The following is a 20,968-nucleotide window of genomic DNA, read 5'->3' on the forward strand; positions in this document are numbered from 1 at the left end:
AATCACAAAAATATTGGGATGTACAATGCATTCTAACTTGCAAAACAGCTTGTCTTATTATGAAAGAATATTTTGTCTGTGGAGTTCTCATTGTACAAATGTTCCAATGGATATCGTTTATGAATCCAGAGTGGCGGTGTACATTTTTATTGAGGAATGTTGTTTTGTGCCCATTAGATATTTATAATTCATTTTAATAAAATAACTTCTTTGTTCAAGGGACTTGAATTATTCATGATTTTTCTGAGTTCTTTCCTGTCGGAGCTTCTCACAAAGCAACCCCTGACGTTTGACTTTCTAAATAGCCTAAGTGATTCCAAACCCTCTTTTGCAAAGAGAAACGGATGTTGGAATGGAGGTCAATAAAGAAATGCTTGTTTTCTCCTACACGCTCTCACACTTCAAAAGAGGGGTCCAAGTCACAGACCAAGAAGTTGAATTGTCTCTCTGAATGCTGGATTAGATTGTTGCCTTTTGTTCTTCAGTGGCTCCGCGTCTGCAATGCCAAGCACACGCATGTACATGCACGTGGGCACACGCATGTACATGCACGTGGCCACACGCGCGGACACACCGAAGCCAGTGGTCTGCTATCAGCTTTGAGCTTTTGCAATAAGAAAGATCAGGAACACAAAACTCCAAGACTTTTCTTCCTCACAGGCTGCCCTGAACACCTACCCCACGGTCCCCAATCTGAGGCTTTTCCTCCCATTAGAGATGTGCGATGTAGAAAAACAAAAAATGAATTCCAAGTAATGGGGTTTCTCAATACTGCTGTTGTATAATATATTCACTTCGGTATAGACCTCTTTATGGTTCTGGGTTTGATTTTCTCCTTCATGAAATGAAGGGATTTGATAAAAAAACATTTCTAATGCTCTGGTAGCTTAGAATTTCTATTTTTAAATCACTTTCGTCTGGGCAATCATGCTTTGATATCGGTGTTTTCTTCTTCGGAATTCCTGTTGTTTTGGGGGGACAGTAAATCTCCAAATAGTCTCTTACTTACAAAACAATTTTGATAAGGCTTTCTTACTTCATGTCTCCTGTTTGACATGATAAAGTGTATCTATACTGCTGGATGTAATACTTTCAAAGAAACTGAATGAGAGCTGTTAATCACGTAACAGTGACTTCGAATACGGCCAATTCATTCCCCTCCCCCGGTCCCACGCCCCACATCATTCACCCCCCGCCAACCCCGACAATGGCGACCACAGATATTGTTCTGTCCCTTCTCCGACAGGTCTAGGGGTTCCACTCCACTAAGACCCCGTCACCCCTGGAAAATCCCCCGTCTCTCAGCTTGCACTTGACATCTCCACCTACTTGTCCAATCAGCTCCCCACCTTCAACTCTCAAACAACATGATTGGTCCTCAGGCCATGCTCCTCCTCCCCAAGCATCCTTTATTTTCTCTCACAAAAGTTCTCATAAAATCATGACCACTTACACCATTCTTCTTGAATCCAATAACAAACAGCCAGTAAACAATAAATCAGGTGCCAACAGATATCTGAAGTACATCCATGTCTCTTTCAGAGTCCAGATCCTCCCTGCTTTGCCAGGAATTCACTGTTGTGTTTGGACCCGCACACCCAGCTCCCTCTCTCTCACCCACTTCTCCTCTGAATGGGGTTTACTCTCCTTATTGGCTCGTTCCCATCCCATCCAAATCTGGACCAGTCCTTGCGGGAAGACACACCGGATCAGGCAGTCGGCGGAAATGCACACATTGCAAAGACACCCCTCAGCTCACGGTCTTAAGACCCCTCCCCTCCGTGGCCCTCCTGTGACCAAGGCATCCTCGTTTTAACAAACACTTTCCTCCTCCATTGCAGAAAATCAGCCCCCCAGTTTACGTGTATTGTTCATCTTAAGCCATTATGTAACCTCATCTGTTACTAATGAATCATAATTGCTCAAATATTATGTCCCATTATTTCAAAAGACTACTGAAAATTAGGAATGCATAACTAATGTTATATCCAAAATACAGCAAAGGAATATAAAAGTTTATATGTGCGCTAATTTTGTATTCTGATCTGAAAACTAGGAAAATGGAAACATAAGTTAATACACATACACAAAACGTCACCTAAACACTCAGTAAACGGTAATAACCCCGTTATACAGATAGTTCTAATCTAATAGTATATCCAATTATTCTCCTAAAAGAAGTCACCATTTCTTCTCTGAAAAATAAGAAGAAAATTTAAGACCGCTAAAGTGCAGCCACAATTTGAAGGCAGAACTACCAGACTGAAAATGCATAATCACTTACCGATGGGCACATAAATTGTTAAGGTGGAGTCCGTACTTTTCTTCAGCAGATAACCCATCCATCAACAAGGAGAAGATGAGAAAATTGCTCTGGCCAAGAGGTTGTGAAACAAGTCTGGATTTCTCTAGCATATATGTATAAATTCTGGCTGGTTAAGAAAAGAAAAGGGATTCTGTCAAATGGCATTATTAGTTTCATTTCCATAAATTTACACATATTAATTAGAAGAAATAATAATGGAGCTTCTTTTCAAGCACAGACCTTTTAATAACAAAATAACAGACTTTATTTTTAGAGAAATTTTTTAAGCCCAGAAAAATTAAGCAGAAAGTACTGAGAGTTCCAGCATACCCTCTCTCTCCCCTCCCTAACACGCTGTTTACCCTATTATTAACATCTTGCACTAGAGTGGTACATATGTTAAAATGAATGAACCAATACTGATAAACTATTATTAACTAAAGTCCGTAGTTTACATTGGTATTCGCTCTTTGTGTTGTACAGTTCTATGGGATTTGAGAAATGTGCATGTCATGTGTGCACCATTACAGTATCATACAGAATAGTCTGCCCTAAAAATCAGTGATCCACCTACTCCCCCCTCCCTCTCCCCCAACCCCTGGTAACCAATGATCTTTTTACTGTCTCTATAGTTTTGCCTTTTCCTGAACGTCATATAGTTGGAATCACACAGTATGTGCCCCTTCCAGATTGTCTTCTTTCACTTAATAATATGTATTTAAAGTTGCTTTTTTGTCTTTTCATGGCTTTATAGCCCATTTTTTATTAGTGAATACTATTCCATTGCATGAATATACTACAGTTTGTTTATCCATTCAGCTATTAAAAAACATCTTGGTTGCTTCTAGTTTTTGCAATTATGAATAAAGCTGCTATAAACATTTATGTCTACATTACGTGCAGATGTGGTTTTCAACTCAGTTGAGTAAATGTCAAGGAATGTGATTCCCAGATCATATGGTACGACTATGATCAGCTTTGTAAGAAACTGCCAAATTATCTTCCAGAGTGGCTGTACCATTTTGCGTTCCCATAAGCAATAAGTCAGAGTTCCTGTTGCTCCAGATCCTCGCCAGTACTTGGTGTTGTTGGTGTTTTGGATTTTAGCCATTTTAACAGGTGTGCAGTGGTATTTCATCCTTGTCTGAATTTGCATTTCCTAGATGATGTATAACGTGGAACATCTTCTCATATGCTTATTTCCATTTGCCTGTCTTCTTTGGTGAGATGTCCGTGCAGATATTTTGCCCATTTTTAAAACTGAGTTGTTTTCTTACTGTTGAATATTAAGAGTTCTCCATATATTTTAGACAACAATTTTTTATCAAATATGTCTTTTGCAAATATTTTCTCCCAGCCTATAGCTCATCATTTCATTCTCTTAACAGTGTCTTTCACAGAACAGAAATTTTGAATTTTAATGAAGTTTAGCTTATCAATTAATCCTTTCATGGACTGTGCTTTTAGTGTTGTATCTGAAAAGTTATTGCTGGGCTTCCCTGGTGGCGCAGTGGTTAAGAATCCGCCTGCCAATGCAGGGGACAGGGGTTCGAGCCCTGGTCCGGGAAGATCCCACATGCCACAGAGCAATGAAGCCCGTGCGCCACAACTACTGAGCCTGTGCTCTAGAGCCCGTGCTCCGCAGCAAGAGAAGCCACCGCAGTAAGAAGCCCGCGCACCACAATGAAGAGTAGCCCCCGCTCGCCCCAACTAGAGAAAGCCCACGCGCAGCAACGAAGACCCAACGCAACCAAGAATAAAATAAATAAATTTATTTTAAAAAAAAAGTCATTGCCAAACCCACAGTCACGTAAAATTTCTCCTCTATTCTCTTTTAAAAGTTTTATAGTTTTGTTTTTACATTTAGATTTATGATCTATCTGAGCTATTTTTCGTGATATCTTTGTGCCTAGATTCGTGGGTTTTTTGCCTGTGGATGTTCTGTTTTTCCAGCATAATTAATTGAAAAGACTATCCTTTCTCTATTGAATTGCCTTTGCTCCTTTGTCAATGATTAGTTGACCATGTTTATGTGGGTCTATTTCTGTGCTCTCTATTGGTGTTCCATTGATCTATTTGTCTATTTTTTCACCAGTGCTACACTGTCTTGATTACTGTAGCTTTACAGTAAGTCTTAAAGTTGGGTAGGGCCAGTCCTCCAATTTTGTTCTTCTTTTTCAGTGTTGTGTTCGCTATTCTGGATCTTTTAACTCTCCATACAAACTTTCTGTCAATATCCACAAAGTAACTCAGGAATTTTTACTGGAATTGTACTGAATCTATAGATCAAATTGGGAAGAACGGACATCTTAACAATACTGAGTCTTCCTAGCCTTCCTATTCATTGAGTGTCTCACCATTCAGATCTTCTTTGCTTTCTTTCATCAACGTTTTGTAGTTTTCCTTATGAAGATCATGTGCATATGTTGCTAAATTTATACTTAAGTATTTTTGTTTTGGTGCTAATGGAAATGGTGTTGTGTTTTTAATTTCAAATTCCAGTTGTTCATTGATGATACACAGGAAAGCGACTGACTTTTGTATATTAACCTTATACCCTGAAACTTTGCTACAATCACTAATTAGTTCCAGGAGTTTTTGTTGTTGTTGTTGTTGATGATGATTCTTTCAGATTTCTAAAATCAAATCAACAAAGACAGCTTGATTTCTTCCTTCCCAATATGTGTACCTTTTTTTTCTTTTTCTTATTACATTAGCTAGGATTTCCAGTATGGTGTTGAAAGAGAGTGGTGAGAGGGGACATTCTTACCTTGTTCCTGACCCAACATATACTTTTGTGCACAAATATAATCTGAAACAAGACATGTCCTTGCCTATAACAAAGCCACCAAAATAAGTATTAGAATTTTCTTGCTTAATGTCTCAAAATTTGCAGGTACATATTGCTCGGGTATATATCAGTAGGCATTGATTTTAAATGCTCTGCTGTAGACATTAGCAAGTATTACTGTCAAACAGCTCAGAAGGTTTTTATAGCTGCACTATTAAGGACAAGAGATACAGACAATGGTCTCTCACTGCTGGAAACACTGGAAGAAACTCACTGCAGCAAAGGCAAATACTATGTGAATTCATGAAGATACAATTTAATATACAGAATGGTACTAAGGTTTCAAGACCTAATATACTGGAATTATAAGAGGGAGCTAAATCGTGGTTTGTAGTGCAGTGGTAGATAATGATACTGGTCCTTCAACAATAAAGTTTACATTCTAGTCAGGGAGGAGATAAGTAATGTGTCTGTAAGTAACGCAGGTGCAATGTGAATAGTGGTCAGTCATCTTCCTGGTTTATTGTGACCTCACATGTATTAGTAGGACTCATATCAAGGATTCATTATTTGCTCCTGTGCCTTTAAACATTACAAAAGCAAAAGAAAAAATAACCCACATTTCGTTCATAGTACGTGAGAAATGACGAAAGTATGCAATTTGGGAATCACAACCCCAGTTTTGCTTCAAAGATAGGACTGGAAATTCAGAATCTAGTGTTAATCAGAACTTAGGACCATGTATTTGGCATGCTGAAAATCCTACTGTTTCTGGAGTATTCTTTTTATTTGAATTTAGGTTTATTCTTATCATTATGAATGGTCAGTAAACAGTTATGTATTTGAATTTTAAATGCAACTGTGAATTACTATAGTTTTCCACTTTGAAGTAAGAATTCATGGTCGATAATATTTGGGATCAAAAAAATAGCAGTTTTAGGAAGGAAAATGAATTTAATTTTTCCCTCCATTTGAACTATAAACCAAATTTCATGTAATGAGTCTGCTGTTAATTATTCCAGAGTCCAGCCTCTAAAAGCAAAAACTGTGAGGTCTCCCAATTTGGGTTTTATATAGCAAATCTACTTGAACAAATGGAACCACTACTGCAGTGCTTTATTCCTATAAATTTTGTAAGTGGTCAATTTAGTCAGTCAGAATGATGATCAGTGCTTAAAAAAAAAAACTCAAAATTAATAAACCTTAGTAAGAAAAGTTGTCTCATTAGACACCTTCTAGAAAAGTTATCAAAAGTGCATAAAGAAAGACTCTTTCAAAATACCCCTTTAATTAGCGGCATTAAAGCCCGAAGGTGATGGTAAAATTAGAATGAGGTGGTGTGGTTTCTTTTCCATTTCTCCATGAGTATTTAATCAGGTGGTAATTTCAAGTTGAGGTCTTAATTATTAAATTTGCTTTCCTACTTTTTCCTTCTTAAGCAAAATGCTGAAAACATGTTCCATTTGTTATTGATAATATTAACCCTGAGGTAATTAACTGCTCAAGAGAATATTTCTAAAAATCTGTACACATAGGAAATAAACTGTCATAGCTGTCCCCACCGTTATTTTCTGGTCACCAACTAACGGAATATCAGGTGAAAATGGAGGGCTAAGTGGTGACCTTCTGACCATCAAGCTTCTATGCTCAGAGAAAAGACTGACCTTATGCCCACTTGTTCAAGCCAACACACAAGCTCAATTTAAAGCAGCATTCAGCACTCAGCAAATCCCACATCATAGAGTGACCTCAGTACCTTTCATCTTTCAAAACCAGTATCATCCTAGTTAGTGCATCTCCAGCAGTGAATAAAATGCTGTGGATTAGAAGAATTTCTGATCAGTAGGATTTTTTTTTAAAAGTCCATCTTTAAGGAGGTTTTAGATGGAAGAAAACAACCAAAAATTCAAAACAACCAAAAATTCAAATTTCTGTGAGACTCTAATATTCTTCTGAATGGGGAAAATGCAGGCCTTTCTGTTGTGTTTAAAATGAAACTGGAATAATGGAAGGAAAATGATAGGTTCTGAAGTTAAAAACGTTTCTGACTCATTCATGCAAATGTCCATGCACAGAAAGTTTCTACTAATTTCTTGACTTCTGAAGACTTGTACGTTTTAAAAAATATTTTATGTCAGAAATATTCTTGACTGGAAATATACTTGTGATCCTCCATCTTTCCAGAAATCTATGTGAGTAGGTCTTCCAGAAAGTTTCGCTACTGAAAAAATATATATGTTTGCAGATTATATGTAACATAATATGCAGTGAAAGGATTTTATAGAGCTATACCTATTTTTGTTCAAGATGAAAGGAGGTGGAAGAGATAAACCTCCCTCTCCTTCAAGAAGGTCAAGTGCTCCAGGTGCCCTTCCACTGGCTTCCAGAAACTTCCAGCACCCACTCTCACTCTGCCCACCCAAGTGGTTATCAGTATATGACTAATAAGATCTCTTCCCAGAAATGCCCATCATGCCTTCAATCAGCAATCACCAAAAGCACATTGCTGATTAATTAATACAGCCAAATAGTCTCTCTTTCACCCCCAGGCACTACTTTTGACTTCACTCTCCAGGATCAGTAATGCCGGGGGTGTTATAGGTGAACGGTGCCTCAATCAGGAGTCCAAAGTACGGTCCCCAGTCCTGAATCTGATACTGGCATCTCCACGTCCCTCTTAACTTCACTTTCCCCATCCGTAAGTGGGGACAAAAAGAAACAAAGATCCCAGGCTTCCCGGATCCCAAGAGGAGGAATCACCATTTAAAGTATCTACTGTGTACCAGGCACTGTGCTAGGTGCTTTTCCAACTTTGCCTCATTTAAATCCTACTGCAGGCCTTTTCACATTTAAACCCAACTGGCTTATCTCCAAAGCCCAGGCTGTTTGCACTAAAAGATGCTGTTCTTCAAAGGAGATGCAATCAATTAAAGCACTCTGAAATATTTTTTTAAATTTATTTCATTTTTTTTTCATTAAAAAAATTTTTTTTTTAATTTTTTGGCCATACCGCATGGCTTGCGGGATCATACTTCCCCAACCAGGGATCAAACCCAGGCCCTCGGCAGTGAAAGCATTGAGTCCTGACCACTGGACTGCCAGGGAATTCCCGGAAACTTTTCTTTTTAATTGAAGTATAGTTGGTTTACAATGTTGTGCTAGTTTCATGTGTACAGCAAAGTGATTCAGTTTTGTGTATATATATATATATATATATATATATATATATATATATATTCTTTTTCTGATTCTTTTCTATTATAGGTTATTACAAAATATTGAGTATAATTCCATGTGCTATACAGTAGATCCTTGTTGGTTATCTATTTTATATACAGTAGTGTGTATATGATAATCCCAAACTCCTAATTTATCCACCCCTTTCCCCTTTGATAACCATGTTTGTTTTTTATGTCTGTGGGTCTATTTCTGCTTTGTATATAAGTTCATCTGTATCATTTTTTTTAGATTCCACATATAAGGGATATCATGACATTTGTCTTTCTCTGTCTGACTTACTTCACTTAGTATGATAATCTCTAGGTCCATCCATGTTGCTGCAAATGGCATTATTTCTTCTTTTTTATGGCTGAGTAATATTCCATTGTATATATACCACATCTTTTTTATCCATTCATCTGCCTATGAACATTTAGGTTACTTCCATGTCTTGGCTATTGTAAACAGTGCTGCAATGAACACTGGGGTGCATGTATCCTTTTGAACCATGTTTTTTCTGGATTCATACCCAGGAGTGGGATTGCTTGATCATATGTTAGTTCTATTTTTAGTTTTTTAAGGAACCTCCATACTGTTCTCCATAGTGGCTGTATCAATTTCATTCCCACCAACAGTGCAGAAGGGTTCCCTTTTCACCACACCCTCTCCAGCATTTATTATTTATAGACTTTTTGATGATGGCCATTCTGAAACTTTTAAAAGAGCTGAGAGTATAATACTAAGGGTAGTTGACGATGACATCAATGAAGATGAAAACTATTTATTTGTCTGTCTATTTAAAATCAAGGTTTGAAAAAAACAAAATGCAAACATCTTAATATATTTTCCATCTCTTTGTGTTCACTCTAAGTTTTAACTTTCCCAAGTAGATAACACAGCCTTGGCATGTTTATTGGGAAACATCTCTGCCTGTTAGTAAATTTCAGTTTCCACTTCAATAAGCCTGGGTGTCTTCAAGGCACAGAAAAGACAAGGAGCCAATTATTCTTCCCTTCCCACACACATGGGTTCTGGGTCCTCCTACCTTTGTAGACCCTTCAGCACGTTTCTGTTTTGCCAGTCTCCACACTCAGGAAGCAGATAATGGTTCTACCCTTAGCACACACAAACTCTCATTATGAAGAGAATCGGCTCTAATTTACAAAAAATAATCCAGAGTTAAATGTTGATAACTTTCCCTGACTACTGTACACTCTCAATAATGGTGTTGTTAGCTGGCATGAACGAGCTCCTGAGGCGTTCACACAGTCCCCTCCCTGAACTGAATGATGACTGCTTCGCTGTGATCGCTCCCCAGTGCCACGCCTCAGAGTCTGTAATCCAACAGATGCTGAATGCAGGCCTACTGTGCACCCGGACAGACAAGCGCTCTGCCATCGGCAAACCTGTATCCTAAGAGGAGTCACAGACAACAACCAGACGAATGGGAAAGGACGCTTTCAGATTTTGACAAGTGCTGGGGAAGAAATAAGGGGGGAGACTTGGTCTACAGTCAACAGAGTTGGAATCAAGGGAGCACATTAGAAACAGGGGCTTGGGGAACTTAGAAAGATTATACTGTTAAATAAGTAATCAGATGGGAAAAAACCTGGACTGAAAGCCCAGGTTAGAATGTTCTTTTTTTTTTTTTTTAATTTAATTTATTTATTTACTTATTTATGGCTGTGTTGGGTCTTCGTTTCTGTGCGAGGGCTTTCTCTAGTTGCGGCAAGCGGGGGCCACTCTTCATCGCGGTGCACGAGCCTCTCACTATCGTGGCCTCTCTTGTTGCGGAGCACAGGCTCAAGACGCGCAGGCTCAGTAGTTGTGGCTCACGGGTCCAGCTGCTCCGCGGCATGTGGGATCTTCCCAGACCAGGGCTCGAACCCGTGTCCCCTGCATTGGCAGGCAGATTCTCAACCACTGCGCCACCAGGGAAGCCCTAGAATGTTCTTTATTAGTTAAAATTTCCTCAAAATAAGAAACAATCCTGACTTTCTGTAGCTGATGTTTCATAAAACTGAGACTTGTATTTTCTTTGTTACAATTGGTGGTTGCATCCCTGATCAAGGAGTTGGCATTAAATTATAAAAGTATAAGCAATAATGTCAATAAAGGAAATATACAGCATCTATCAGCCTTAAAAGTAGTAATATAAAATTCCCTGTACAATAAACTCATTACAACTATTTTACATGGTGATAATTTAAGAAAATCTAGACTACCATGAAGCATGAAATCAACCTGTAACCTACATATATTTTACCCAATTTGAGGTGTAAAAACCTTAGTCCAATTTGGTTTACTATTTTAGTGAACACTTAAAATTCAGAAGGCTTTTACACAGGACTAATTTGAAGAACTCAGCTGTCTTTAAAAAACATGTAAAGTAATTTAAATTAATACCTTTTTAAAATTTGTCTTTCAGAAAAGGATTCTCAGTGATGAAATTATTCAAAAATATCCCATTGACGTACAGCTTCTTAAAGTGTTTAAACAGTGCCTGTTTTTGGAGGTGATGATGTTACGTTTTCTTAGACTGAGAATAATTTTGAAAAGTAAAGACAGACACAATAGATCTCTCCTTATTCTCTGTCGTGGGGTGAGTTGTGTCCCACAGAAAGATTCGGCTAAGCCCTAAGCCCCCATACCTGTGCACGTGACCTCGTCTGAAAATGAAGTTACGTGCCAGGCGGAGAGTACGCTGACGCTCACAGCTCCTTAACAGTTCAGAGGACGTCTCAGGACCTGGAAGCGCCTCAGGCTCCTCTGTATGAATATTTACTGTCACCGTGTCACAGTGTGCAGCCTGCAGAGGCCGTGTGACAGGTGCCTGTGGGTCTGATTATGCTGAAGCTCCGTGGGGCTGCCTGATGATTAACAGAAAGCTCCACACGTAAGCCTGCGCCTTCTTTTTTTATGCAGCATACAATTATTTTCCAAATTAACGTTCCTGAGGAGGACATGTTAAATTCTATCCAGAAAAGAAAGTAAACAAAATTAGGAACGGATAAGACCGTCAGAAGCCACTTATCGTATCTTCGTCTTGGTAAAGGGAATATTGAATCAAGAACAGGCTGTATCAGTTTCAGGCGTACAACAAAGTGATTCAGTTATACATATACATGTATCTAGTCTTTTTCAAATTCTTTTCCCTGTTTGGTTGTTACAGAGTTGTTAATCAACTGCACACCAATATAAAATAAAAAGTTAAAAAAAAATAAGTATAAACTTTACAACCACAAAAAAATAAATAAATAAAATTCTGCCATTTTTTCCAAAAAAGAACATGCTATGTCTCCTCGGAGCCAATTGTGCATAAGCCCTAGCATCCGGCTTTACTTGGGTTGGGCTAGAACCGTCCCTCTCAAACTTCAGCATTTGTCTGACTCGCCGGGGAATCGCTAGGAATTGTTCAAGTCCCAATACTGAGGTCTGCAGTGGGGCATAGGAGGTTGCATTTCTAACAAGCTCCCAGATTACACAGTGTCCTTATTTATCTTCGGGTCCCCCTGGAGTAGCAAGGGGCTCGGACGTGCAACCTTCGGAACCCCCGAATCTCCCAGCTGCTATGGCTCCAACCCTTGGTGCCGGAAAGCTCAGGGGAAATTATGCTCACAAATGAGGGGGTCAGGCTGTGCCCTCCACTTGGAGGGAGAATCTCACTGGGGTGTTACAAAGATGTGAAAACCAGAGTTTGAGGCTCAAGACATTTCTCCTCTGAGGTTTTCCTAAAATGGTAGATCTTCAAATAGAGCTCTTAGCCATGGAGTGAGAAACAGAACAAAACAGCCTTCCTACTGCAGAATTTAAGGCTCTAACATCAACATCTAAAATTATCTTTTCTGACTCTTTTTATGCATATTTTTTACCAAATTTCATTTAGTACTAATGGGATTTGGACACACCTTACTGCAAAATACAGGTTATTTGTTTCTAAACTATGGTCAAAAGTGACTTTTGTTTCCTGAAGGGAAGATAGTGTAACTTGAAACACCAAATAAAACTGATCTCTTTCAAAGACAATTACAATTGTTTGTGTGCTAACAGCTGTTACAAAACTTCTGAAAATACTCTATTCCTCCAAGTAGATTCAGTCATTCTAACTACAGTTATATTCATGTTATTAATTTGCATGGATAATCTGTTTTGATTTGAAAGATGTAAAATCCCAAGTGAGTTCTAAATTAGTTGAATTTCAAATAGGGGGTTTTCATGGAGTACACACTAAATATGTAAATCAAATAAGAAATAGTTCTGTTTGGGTTTACTTGGGTGATCATTTTGATTTTTTGATTTGTTTTAATTCAATCACTTTAAAATACAGATTCAGTTTTATTTAAAATAGATTTCAACGTACCTTGCAAGAAGGAATTATGTACTCAAGTTACACATTATTTTGATATTTAAGTTTGTTTCTGTGTTCAGCAAGTGTGATTCATTTCAGCTATTTTGGGTTTGGTTTCATATCATATAGTTTACACAAAAATTGTCTTGAAAGGTTCGCCTTGCATTTCAGAATATGTTTCAATTCACAGTAATTTTAGAACTCATAACTTGACACCTTGGGTGTGCACACTGATACACCCACATGCGTGTGTGCACACACACACACACACACACGCGCGCACACACACCAGTCACTGTTGCCACGGTGCTTGGTGTTTCTCTGCCCCCTTCTGGTAGCTCCAGAGATCTCCTTTGTTAATTTCACACTTACCTCCAGTTAAGTGTTTTTTCCTCTCACAGAACTGTAGTTCAAAATACTTTATGAAGCAGCTGGACAGGTCATTAAGAGTGGTCTTGGCGTGTCCAAAGGCTTCTAAGATGCTCATGACCTGTAGCAAAAGGGAAACGTTTATTATTTTTTTTAAAGGGAAACACTTATTGAGCTATGCATCTGTTTAAACAAAATTGGGTAATAATAGCAAAGAGACAGGAATATTCCCTCAGCTAAGAGGTTCTCCATCGTTCATACAACACAGTATTGCAATTTTAAGGTCATTCTTTTCTCAAATGGAAACTGCTAGCATCCTCCCTCTCAAATGGCAGCCAACGTAACAAGATAATCATGCACAGAGCACATGACTCCCTTCCTTTCACTAGCCTCTCAGTGTAACACACACACACACACACACACACACACACATGCACGCACACAACTCAGCACAGGCTCTTTGGGCTTTTTAACTTGAATAGAACAGTCGAAGTGCTTCTGTGGCTTTGGAGGGAGGAATCAGAGTTAATATAAGCAATAGTCAGAATTTCCTTTAAAAATAACGAATTCACTTAAACATTTGTTTGTAACCTTCTTCTGAACCCGTATTTACTTTGCCACATACTCTTTTGCACCCCGAGCCCCTAGATAACTCTCCCATACCCTGTTTTTGCTCCACAGTAAGAATTCTAGATGAAGCCGTTGGGTCCAGTGTATCTTATCACGAGGTGCTCTTGTAGGGATGGGTGTTTGCAGCTTTAAAATGCTGTTAATATAGCTCCTCAGATCAACCCTGGCATCTGAAATTCTTCACATATTTCCTTAAAAATTGACTATAGGATGAATGTCATTTTTTTCTCACAATCGATTGTGCCTGTGATAATGATGATGGCCAAGCAATTCTCCAAAAAGTATGAAAATCTGGAAGGTTCAAAGGTACTTTTCTGTATCTTTCAAGATACTGACATCTTAAATGCAGTTCCTGCATCAACCACAAGATGGGAACTATGATACCTTATTGATACACTTGGTGGTGGCTTACAATTTCTGATGATAGTATTTTTTGAGACTTTTATTCTAAATTAGGAAAAAAAAAAGTTTGCTGCTATTTTTTAACTTTCTGGATACTGCTCTACTAAGGCATTCAATTCACCTGGAAGTATTTTATATTTTGAAAGATTATAAAACAACACTTTGATTCTAATCACAAGTCACAGTGCTAAACATTGTGGAAACAGTGAAATATATTAAAACGTCTGTTTTTGAAGTTTGAACTTTTGAAGAGAAACACTGAATCTTCACAGAAACCCTGTGATTTAGGTCTCTTTACAATAACCTAATTTTAAAGATCATAACAGTGCATTGATAGTAGTAATGGCAGAAATGTTTCTGAAAAATAATTTGAAACAGATTTATGAAGGTCCTATGTTTTGCTTCTTTTCCAACAACTTAATATGAAATAAATATATAGCAAAATTAATAGTGTAATTATATCACATTTTAAACCTTTACAATATTACAGTAAACAATTGTTTAAAAATTCATAAAAAGGAATAAAATAAAATGTTTAAATATTTTGGCTTCTAGTTTGTTGGCGTTGTATCTGATAACACACTAATTTCTTATTAAAATAGAAAATGAATATAAAAGATAATGAATGACCCACGCCCAGACAGGAAGTCCAGGGTAATGAACGGCGCCACGCATGTGCTCTGCCCCACCCCCCCCTTCCAGCTCTGCTAATGACAAGTTCTATCACCGTGAGCAAGTTTCATAAATTCCCAAACCTCCTTTCCTTTACTCTAAGCAGAATAAGCCCTTCAGTGGTTATCAAGAGTCCGGTGTATGAAGCGCTCAGCTTGGTGCCTGGCACATGGTAAGCATTCAACAAATAGCAAAGATTAGTTTTGTTTTTGTTAATAATAGTAGAAAACATTTATACTTTACTTACTATGTATCAGGAACTATATATATATAAAGTTATATATAAATTACATATAACCGCACACACACATTCATATATATGTACGAACGTATATGCGTGTATATGTACAAATAACTTCTTTTAATTCTCACAGCTACTATCTCCATTTTATAGAAAAGGAAATTGATGGATTAAGTAAATTTCCCAAGGTTCAGAGCTTATAAATAGTGGAGCTGGGATGGAAACCCAAGCAATCTCTTGCAGAATCGGTGTGTTTAATCACCGTATCTGAATAACAATAAAGACATATAAAGCAGAAAATTAGCATAAACCTAAAACTACTGAACAAATATAAATACATGGCATTCTTTCATTGTGCACTGCTGGTCCACGATTCAAGATTAAACTGAAATGAGGTTTGTTTTTGTTTTTTTTTTTAATCTTTAATCATCCATTTGCCCAATAGGTGGCACTAAACAAATGTGTTAAGAGAAATACGGAAAAAATGCGAAACCAATACTGTTCTGCTGCTCAACTTTAAAACAAAATAATGAGAATATTGTGCCATAATAAAACTTTAAATAAAAATATAGGCAAAGGGAAGTAAGTATACATTTCCTCAGTATTTACTGTTTCAAATTTTATTGGAATGATTTGTTCCTATTTTACATTGGAATTTTTTTCTATAAAATTTTCATAGTTCTGCCACTAAAAGTTACGTACTATTATCCCGGTAGTAGTTAGTCAGCTGGATTTTCTCAAAGTAAAAACTTGTAGCCTCCTCAATAAAAAATAAGGGCTTAATCAAGGTGACCCCATCACTCTCTGTGAAAGCAGTTGCTCAATAAATATTTATTTAAGTAATTTAAATGGAACTGAATGTCTTAAAGTTGAAACTCATTTGGGCCAGAATTAGTGAAAAGTCCCAGGCAATTGTGTCTTTTCCCAAAACATGACCTTTATGTTCCAATAAAACTACTGCCATGGAAAGTCCCTGCTTCCACAGTTTGAAATTCAAATACAGGGACTAGAAACAACCACCCTCTTAACTCAACTCAGCTGTCTTGAAATTGTCCAGGGAAACAAAAGCAATATCTACAGTGATAGGATTCAAACCTATCTGCCCAGGGGGTAAAGCTCACTCTGAAGCCCATCGCAAAGGCAGAATGTAAACCTATGTAGACTTTCAAGACGGGACAATTGAAGTACAAGATTAAAATCCAGAAATGTTACAGCTGTGCGTCCTTTAAAAATATGTGTATTACCTGCATAAAATGACCAAAAACCACCTCTGGAGCTCACCTTCAGATACCAGTTAAATCTCCTTCTCCCCCTCTCTGTACCCTCTGCAGAGAGCACTGCTCACCGTGACAGCCTGGAACTTAGAAATGGCCAGCTTCCTCCCAAACCCCTTCCTTTTGTGTTTCCCCCCAACCCAGCTCCGGATAATAACCTTGAATTATAAATCTTTAATTCTGCCATCGATGTAAACCACAAGGAAAGTGTTCTCTACGCCTCAGTTTCTCCACGATTCTGTGCTGAAGACCATCTTCCTGTTATGTTGCTACCGTTCTTCTACTATTTATTCTTTGGAAACTGCTGATCAGCATGACCTTCAATGACTGTTTTTCTCTCACATTATGCTAAGATGTAGGGCAAAATGATTTGGTCCAGACTCAACCAGTATCTCCCAGTGGAAGATACCATGTGCCTGTCTGCCGTGCACGTGGCCCCTCGGGGCAGCATCTTGCACGTGTCTGCCCTGTGGTACCTCCAAGGGCTGTTCCACCATCTAATCTACTCACTAGCTCCTCTCCTTTCAGGGCCACCTAACGAACCTTCTCCTCATCTTGCACTGAACATAAAGCCTTCTACTACGTTGCTCTGTGTATCAAGGATATTCTTTTCTACTCACCTCCTAAATACAATTTTTCTTTCATGCAGAAAGTACTGGCCCATCTCTTAAACAGACGTAATTTCAGTGAACACCTGTGATGTTGTAATGATTTACAGTCAGTTCATAACTTTTTCCAGTGCTCGTATTTTATTACCGCATAGCACACACACTCGGATGCTGGGGAAAAACTATGGCTGGGTAATTTTCAAGAATGTCTTGTACACTGAATAAATGCATGTGGATGATCATTTAAAGGGAGACCAAAAAAAGCATGATGGACATGAAGTTTAAGCCATACTCAAACCTAAGACTGGAAATCACTTATTTATGACACCCTTAATTTCCCATGAGAAAGGAGTAAAGTGAACAAATGAATTAGAAATAGTTTCACTTGAAATTTGCATTGACATTATAATATGGATTCCCAGATGCTAATTGATTTGGAAGAGTTATATCTATCTTATCCAAAAAAATGCAGCTTAGAATGTATTCACTACATAAAGCCAATTTACATAAAGTAATCCAATTTACATAAAGCCAATCTACATAAAGTAATCTAGAATGCATTTTAGAAGTTACACTCTGCTCTTTCTCAAAGCATTGTTTTAATAAATGAGTGCTTTCGTCTGTAATTTACATAGAGACTATGGTTTCTTATCATTACAATTAAGCCAGTAGATCTTGTTATTTTATTAGGTAACCTGAGTCTACTTTAAAACCACATTGCTTTATAGATTCTCTAATTCTTAAGTGTCATTAGTAAGCATATTACAATATCTGAACAAAAAGTTTACACTACTTTTCCCAAGTTGACCCAAAATGTTAAATTACTTTGAGCTGTGCTGTAGAATTATGCACATGCCCAATATATAGCTCGAGTTTAATAAACGGTTATGAATTAAAGTCATTAATGAACACATACAATACCATAGATGCATTGTAGAGTTGATTTATCATACATTCTTTGTAAAGAGAAAAATTGAAAAGAGAGTTTCTCCTTCTAATCCGCTGTGGCCTGGAAAACACCTGTTAACAAAACTTGCAGGTGTCTCCTTGAGTCAAATGTCTGAGTTTTATCGTGTGAAATTTGACCTTTCCCTTAGCTGCTAATAGGGCTTTGTGGTTCCTCATTCAATCCTGACAGTATTTTAGGTCTATGAAGTAGCAGGATAAGGTGTCTTCATATAAAAGCAAATGTTACTGCATATAATTTAAAATCAGTCTTAATTTGGGTGAAGGGAGTCAAAAGGTACAAACTTCCACTTATAAGATAAGTAAGACCTGGAGATGTAATGCACTGCATGGTGACTACAGTTAATAATAGTGTATTGTATATTTGAAAGTTGTTAAGAGACTAGCTCTTAAAAGTTATCATCACAAGAAAAATAAATTTGTAACATGTGTGGTGATGGATGTTAACTAAATTTATTGTGGGGTGATCATTCTGCAATATATGCAAATATCAAATCATTATGTTGTACACCTAAAACTAATACAATGTTATATGTCAAAATATCAATTTTGGGGTTGAAGGTTTATCACCAGCCTATTAATGTCATCAAAGGTCACTATTACCAGTTCTTTTACATACACTGAAACTTCATTATCATCTCTCAGTAATCCCCCCACAAAAGTTGCTTATCTGGCCAATCCCACCAAAGTGTCACTTTCTGTGTAAACAACGACAGACTCTAACTGTATTACCTATTTTCGATCCAACTGTTCAGAGCAAATACAAAAAGAGTATGATGTTCACAATATTTTAAAATATATACAAGAAAATAAACCTTGACGTGAACAATATTCATTTGCACCGGTCTTTTTTTCTTTCTTTCCACAAATTTTGGTCAACTTATGCTTAAACTTATGGCCTATTAAGATGCCCCCTTTATTTGTAAACTGCATTTTTCTGGCTTCTCCATAGTTTCTAACCCAAGCAAGAGACTTACATGTTTAAATTTGGAATCGAATATAGGCCTGCTGGAACCAGACCTACAGGCGAGGTGCCTCATTATTTGTTTGCTGGCTTCAGACTTCCCAGATCCTCTTTCTCCACTAAAATAAAATAGAAAAAACAAAAACAAAAACACAAGTTTACGGTTTTGGAGAACGTAGTAAAAAAATTAAATAACCAGAGATAATTCTGAGGCACAAAGAAAGTGAGGAAATGACCTAGCGACTTTTAATGAGATGATGGTATCATTTAACACTTCCATGTGATTCACTTCTTTGCTGTACTATATGCACAATAAATAAATAAGTGTGTGTGTATGTTTGGGTGCCTCTGTGTGTGTACCTGTGTACACACAATATGGTGTTTTCGATGCCGGGACTATAAATGAATAGGATGCCACTTTTGCTCCCCAATATCTTACAGAGTAGAACCACATGATGTGGGTAAATTATAGCAGAAAGGCCTTAGGCTGAAAAGAAAGACACTGCCGCCTGTCCTCAGCTTCGTGAGTGCAGGTGAGTGAGGTGGCCGCCAGGTGTCGGTCCCCTACAGTCGAGATGCGTATCTGGTAGGGCCACACGTCTGGCCTGGTTAAATCTTTGAGTCCTCCAGGAAAGACATTACATCTTCCTTGGAAAAGTCATTCAGTCCTTCTCAGCTTTCCTCCTCTTTCCTTCAAGGTGAACATCAAGCACGCAGCTCCTAAAACTAAGCCGGTGAGATGGGGGAGTGACCGGGTAGGTCAGTGCCTGGTGCTTAGCAGATCCGAAAATGGCCTGTTTCGTCTTGAGGTTGCTGTCAGTTCTGACATTTCATGTTTTCCATTTTCCTTTAATCTAGGAACAAGCACCAGCCAAATATGTCCTGTACAAGGACAATGCTTTTGGTATTTCCCAGGCATACTTCATAAGTGACATAATTCCTATAAATAATGATTGTATTATATTCCTGAGACTAGGCAATATAGGGTTAACATAAAACTCCAGTACAATAATTACGAAACCAACGTGGTCCGATATGAAATAAAGCTTTTACTGCATCTAGATGGAATACTCGTGAAAACGGTGTTTATTCATCGATAGCCAAAAGTTGAAAATACATATAAAGCTCTTTTGCTAGGGCTTTCTCAGGTTTCTCCCTTGAGCATTTGTTCTAATGAATTTGATTAAAGGGTGTTTGCCAGGAAAGAAACTGACGCTTAATTCTCTTATTCACGTCTCAACTTGTTAATAAAACGTCTACTCCCGTCATCTGTGACCATAAACATTTTAACCACTTTTAGAGCGACCAGCTTAGCAGCCTCAGGGGAGCAGGTGATGGTGACCTGCACAAGATACTGAAGAGCTCATTTTCTGGGTTCAAAGACCTTTCCTTTTAACCTTCTAATTGCAGAGCAGAAACAATCTAAATCTTTCATGATGGAAATTTAATGTCTACAATTATATTCCCTGTTAAAAAATTCTATTACCCAGCAACATAACTTGATGTCTCAGGCGTCTCGTTTTTAGAGAGATTTTGCTTGCATTCACTCAGGGATCAATCTTGAAAATACCATTTTCCTTTTTCAAATATTGCCTGTTCCTTCAAATGAGACTTACTGAGGGCCTACTATGTGCTGGCGTCTGTGAGTCTTCAGGGTAAAAGAGGTGAAAAGATACCGCTTCCTGCGCCATGGGCTGGGGATACTCTCGAGGAAGGAGTAGGTACCTAATTAAGGTATAATTATAACAGGTGGGCACAGCTAGCAACGAGCCCATGGGCGAAGGGGCAGGTACATCTCTTGGAAGAAGCCAGGGAAGACTTCTGGGTGAGGTGGTAATTGAGCTCATTCTTGGAGAAGGGGCAGCGTAGAAGGCAGTGCTTATCCAACGTTAAACACTCAACCAAGACTCCCTGAGCATCTACTGAGCAAGTCGAAATAGGGGCGGGTCTAGAGTCCCTGCGGATCTGGAGACACAGAGCCTGGGAGGTTGTGGGGCTGACCCAGTGGTCACGTGAGTCCCTTTTCCTTCTCCCCACCGTTGCCCTCACCCTGTGACCACATGTAGGGAAAATGATCAACTCTCTCGGCTAGCTAGAATCACATGCCTTTTTAGCCATCTCATAAAATCCCAAAACGATCACCACATTTCACTTTGAGTAAAATATACAGAAATTTTAG

The 20,968-nt window shown here is 38.1% G+C and overlaps 1 protein-coding gene across 5 annotated transcripts in view; it reads right to left on the reverse strand.

Annotated features, from left to right (window-relative positions):
• Positions 1-20,968, reverse strand: part of MYO16 (myosin XVI) — a 546,696-nt gene that overhangs the window by 237,088 nt on the left and 288,640 nt on the right. For all 5 annotated transcript variants that reach the window (XM_082435257.1, XM_082435255.1, XM_082435256.1 and 2 more), the window contains 3 exons: positions 18,803-18,908; positions 13,036-13,153; positions 2,285-2,432 (listed from right to left, as the gene is read on the reverse strand). In XM_082435257.1, coding sequence (XP_082291383.1) covers positions 2,285-2,432; positions 13,036-13,153; positions 18,803-18,908 — 372 coding nt within the window. The remainder of the gene's footprint in view (positions 1-2,284; positions 2,433-13,035; positions 13,154-18,802; positions 18,909-20,968) is intronic.

This window comes from Balaenoptera physalus (assembly GCF_965194825.1).
Source record: "Balaenoptera physalus genome assembly, chromosome: 18".
NCBI classification, from domain to species: Eukaryota; Metazoa; Chordata; class Mammalia; order Artiodactyla; family Balaenopteridae; genus Balaenoptera; species Balaenoptera physalus.